General features: G+C 38.3%; 1 protein-coding gene across 1 annotated transcript; it reads left to right on the top strand.

Annotated features, from left to right (window-relative positions):
• Positions 1-2,240: 2,240 nt before the first annotated feature.
• LOC116850489 (putative nuclease HARBI1) lies at positions 2,241-4,194 on the top strand. The gene is made up of 5 exons (XM_032828818.1): positions 2,241-2,505; positions 2,749-3,059; positions 3,160-3,264; positions 3,501-3,702; positions 3,787-4,194. The coding sequence occupies exons 2-5, from the start codon at positions 2,750-2,752 to the stop codon at positions 4,112-4,114; spliced, it is 945 nt and encodes a 314-aa protein (XP_032684709.1). The 5' UTR covers positions 2,241-2,505; position 2,749; the 3' UTR covers positions 4,115-4,194.
• The last annotated feature ends 16 nt before the right edge of the window (positions 4,195-4,210 follow it).

Consider the following 4,210-nt stretch of genomic DNA (forward strand, 5'->3'; position numbering starts at 1 on the left):
GGAGAAAAGAATGTGTAGAATATGTGAGGGAGAGGAAGAGACATGGGAACATATGTGGGAGAGATGCGGGAGGGAAGAAGGAATGGAAGAGATAAGTTGGGAGGAGGCAATAGAGTGGGTTTTGGGAGAGGAGGGAGAGGGAGAAGAATGGATGAAGAGAGTGGAGAAAATGAGGAGGGAAGGGGGGAGGGGAGAGGGTGGGGGTGGGGGGAGGGACAGAGTGAATGAGGAAACGGAAGTCCCGGCGATAGTTTTAAGAATAGTTTAAGAATAGATTAAGTGTAGATTAAGCAAATAGAGTAAGAGTAGAATAAGCTAGATTAAGATAGAGTAAGTAAGAATAAGGAGAGAGGAGCTGGAGGGGGTGTGTGTGTGTGTATAGGATCGAGGAGGGGGAGAGTAGGGTGCGGTATACGAATGAAGGGTAGGAGGAGAAAGACGATGGAGAATGTAAGGAAAATTGTAACCCGAGAGGGATCAATAAATCTAATTATTAAATACTTTTTCCTTCATGTACCCTTATAGAAATATCATACTAAGAATCATTGATAATTACTTATTATCCAGTATTTTTAATACTGAAAATAAATAATTATCAATGATTCTTAGTATGATATTTCTAAAAGGGTATATAAAATATTTATATTATATTTATATAATATTTTTAAGAAATAATTCGAAATAAATATTTATTATAAATATTGTGTGCTGTCTGAGAAACGCACTACTTTCTGCACACTAAAGAACCGTATTCGTACTTAAAGTTCCTGCACATTCAGAACTCAGGATTCAATTTTTCGGCAGCCGCTTGGATTGGGATGCTAAAAGTTGCAAGCAATTGCACGTTTCTGCTTGCAACTTAAATTAAAGAACAGTTAAGATTTACGCAGTCTGCAGTTTGATGTGCATAACTGGATATACAGAACGATTAAATTATGCATCGGGTTGTATCTGTTGCAAATAAAAGAATGCACCCTATGGCCGGTATTCATAGTCAGATCTTATATTTAAGATCAACTTAAGTACTGTCTTAAGATGTCATGAACCAATCACAGAGCCGTATTCACATCTTAAGACATTACTTAAGACGATCTTGAAATAAGATTCGACTATGAATACCGGCCTATGAGTGTGCTCTGTCCTTGTTTGCTCCTGAATAAAGACAGAGAACGCTTACAGCGCTAAATAACGTCTCTCTGAACGCAGCCTAAAGCTGCGGTGGCACATAGAAAAACTAAAGTAGTAATGGCTCCTGCACATAGAACGCGATAATGCTTGCTACGCGGCGAAAGTCCGCGCGACAGCTAATCAATATGTTGTTTTTCCGTAAGAGCTAGAAGGTTATTACGGAAAACAGCATATTGATTGGCTGTCGCGCGAACTTCCGCCGCGCGGCAAGCATTACCACGTTCTGTGTGCAGGAACCATAAGACGTAAGCAGTAAGCGAATCAGCCAATCACAGTCATTGATTCTTGGACCGTAAGAAGAATGAACGACTGTGATTGGTTAATTTGCTTACTGCTTACGTCTTACTGCTTCAGTTTTTCTGTGTGCCACGGTCCTTAAGCCCATTCTATAATTGCGTGAACATAGTTGTAAGTGATTACGACAACCTATCAGAGTAAAGCAATCAGTGAATAAAACATTCGGATTGGTTGACTCTTACGTTCGCGACTACGCTTACGCAATTGTAAAATGGGCTTTAGAGCCTCCGCACAAGCATCCGTAACATGTTAAGTTTACGAATTTCTTTGTGCATTGCCTTAAGTTTAAGTTTACGTACACAGGTATGGCCATTGTATTGTCAGTATTTAACGTAACGTAACATGTTACGGATGTGCTTGTGCGTTGGCTCTTAGTAATGCATTATAAAATCTTAGTCCCGAGCCACAATAGGTATAGTAAGCTTTAAGCCTGGTTAGGCGACAGTTTCCCGAAAAGTGGAGAAGATAATGGATGCTTTCCAGTTGCGTACACTGTGTTACACAAAACCAGTTTATTGGTTGCATATTATCTTACAAGATATTTTAGATAATATGTGACCAATAAACTGGTTTTGTGTACGTGTGTATCAAGATGTGTTAAGCAATTGAAAAACACCGAATGTTGAGGTGTTTTTTCGTTTCGCGACCACGGTAGCGTTTAGTCAGGAGTGTTTTAGGCTTTGACGTCACAAATAGCGACCACTAATGAAAATGACATTTTACTGCCACTATGGAAACCTAACCTAATTTAGTTTACGAAAATACCAAACATGCTAGCGTTATTTGGACGAATATGAATTAGAAGACAAATGTAGCCTTAGCCTTGGCAATACAACTATTTGAGGAGGAGACCTTTGATGATGACTTACTCATCATTGCATGTAGTAAGTTAGGAGCAGTGTGTAATGTTTCTTTGCTGTTTCGAAAAGAGGATAGGCAGCGGCATTTCAGATTAGGTCAATTGTGCGGTGAAGAATGGATCCAGTATTATTTAGACTTCGATTTTCACCGACTGTTTCGGTAAGAATAAAAAAAATTCTATGCGGTACTCTTTACGCTATGCTTTTTGTAATATCCATGTCTGCGATGTAATTTTCTCCTTATTTTTAAGGGTGTATATCAGTTGGACACGGAACAATTAGACACAGTCCAATCACAAGTCGCTGTTCCAAGGGACCTTACAAATGTCTCTAATCACACGGTGCTGTGATTGGCTGTGTCCAAATGCACCGTGTCCAAGTGCACCGCTCCCATTTTTAACAGGATGCGCAAGGATACTTTTATAGAACTTGTCAATGTTATTGCTCCAATATATATGCCTAAAATGCAACGTGGTGATGCCCCTGTTATTACAGTTGATAAAGCAACACTTATAGCTCTGTGGTATCTGGCTGGTCAGTCAGCAATGGAGAATGGACCTGGCAGGTTTGGTGTAGCCCCTTCTACAATATATCATGAAGTTCATCGTATCGTTGATATTCTTTGTGCATTAAGTCATAAATTTATAGTATGGCCTGAAGAGAATGAATGTGCAGCAATAAGACAACAATTCTATGACAGAGCAGGGTATCCAGATATGCATGTTACTTTGTATTGTGCGTGTTTTATACACCAATCCTCTGTTTATTTGCCTTTTCACTGCTATTAATTATACGGAGTGCCCACACTTTTCAGGAGTGATTGGTGCCATCGACGGTTGTCACGTTACTGTACTTGCTCCCGCTAATGATCAGGATTCGTACGCGGACAGGAAGATGAATCATTCTATAATCTTGCAAGATATTGTGATTTTTTCTAATGTCCTGAGATTTTTATCTGCAAATAATGAAATTAAAGCCATATTCAAAGTGTGCTTTCCAGTTGCGTACACTGTGTTACACAAAACCAGTTTATTGGTTGCATATTATCTTACAAGATATTTTAGATAATATGTAACCAATAAACTGGTTTTGTATACGTGTGTATCAAGATGTGTTAAGCAATTGGAAAGCACCCAATGAATATTTTTTGTGCAGGTATCTGTACGGCTAAGAAAATATTTACCAACGTTTCCATTGGTACACCAGGATCTTGTAACGACTGTCGTGCTTTGAGATATTCAACTTTCTACAAAAAAGTTACACAGCAAGGGTCTGAAAGCTTATTCTACAATCCCAACAATTATCTTATTGGTGATAAGGCCTACCCTAACAGAACATGGCTTATGGCACCTTATAAGTATGTGCACTGTCAAATATACTTCATATAATATTTTGCAGGAAATGTATCTTTTAATTCATATATTTATTTTGTTATTTTCAGGGACTATGGTAATCTCACTCTGACACAAAGGCGCCATAACTTTGTCCATAGTTCAACAAGAATTGTCATAGAACACGCATTTGGACTTCTGAAGGGACGGTGGCGATGCCTGCTGGGGTTGAGGCTCAAACATATTGGCAGGGCTATAAACTTTGTTTTAGCATGTTGTGTGCTCCATAATTTCTGTTTCCTACATAATGATTCTGTCATTCAAGACATGGTGCATGATGATAGAAGGATGCAACAGCAAGACGTAAGGGAATATAATGATGCAGTAAATGCAAACATTGCTAAACAGAAAAGGGATCGCATTGCCAGCTTATTATGATATTTATATTATGATTTTATAACTTGAAATTCATTCTTTTCACAGAGGATTAAGAAATAAATTTATTTTAAAAAATTAAATGGAACTTATTTATTA

This window comes from Odontomachus brunneus, unplaced genomic scaffold, assembly GCF_010583005.1.
Source record: "Odontomachus brunneus isolate Ranch 3 - 2012 unplaced genomic scaffold, Obru_v1 Obru_scaffold_146, whole genome shotgun sequence".
NCBI lineage: Eukaryota > Metazoa > Arthropoda > Insecta > Hymenoptera > Formicidae > Odontomachus > Odontomachus brunneus.

Bases quoted from the DNA above. Each gene is read 5' to 3' on its own strand.
- LOC116850489 (XM_032828818.1), top strand. From the start codon at position 2,750: ATGCGCAAGGATACTTTTATAGAACTTGTCAATGTTATTGCTCCAATA. The intron at 3,265-3,500 runs ATATTGTGATTT...TTTTTTGTGCAG, and splicing joins TCATTCTATAATCTTGCAAG to GTATCTGTACGGCTAAGAAA. The intron at 3,703-3,786 runs GTATGTGCACTG...TGTTATTTTCAG, and splicing joins TGGCTTATGGCACCTTATAA to GGACTATGGTAATCTCACTC.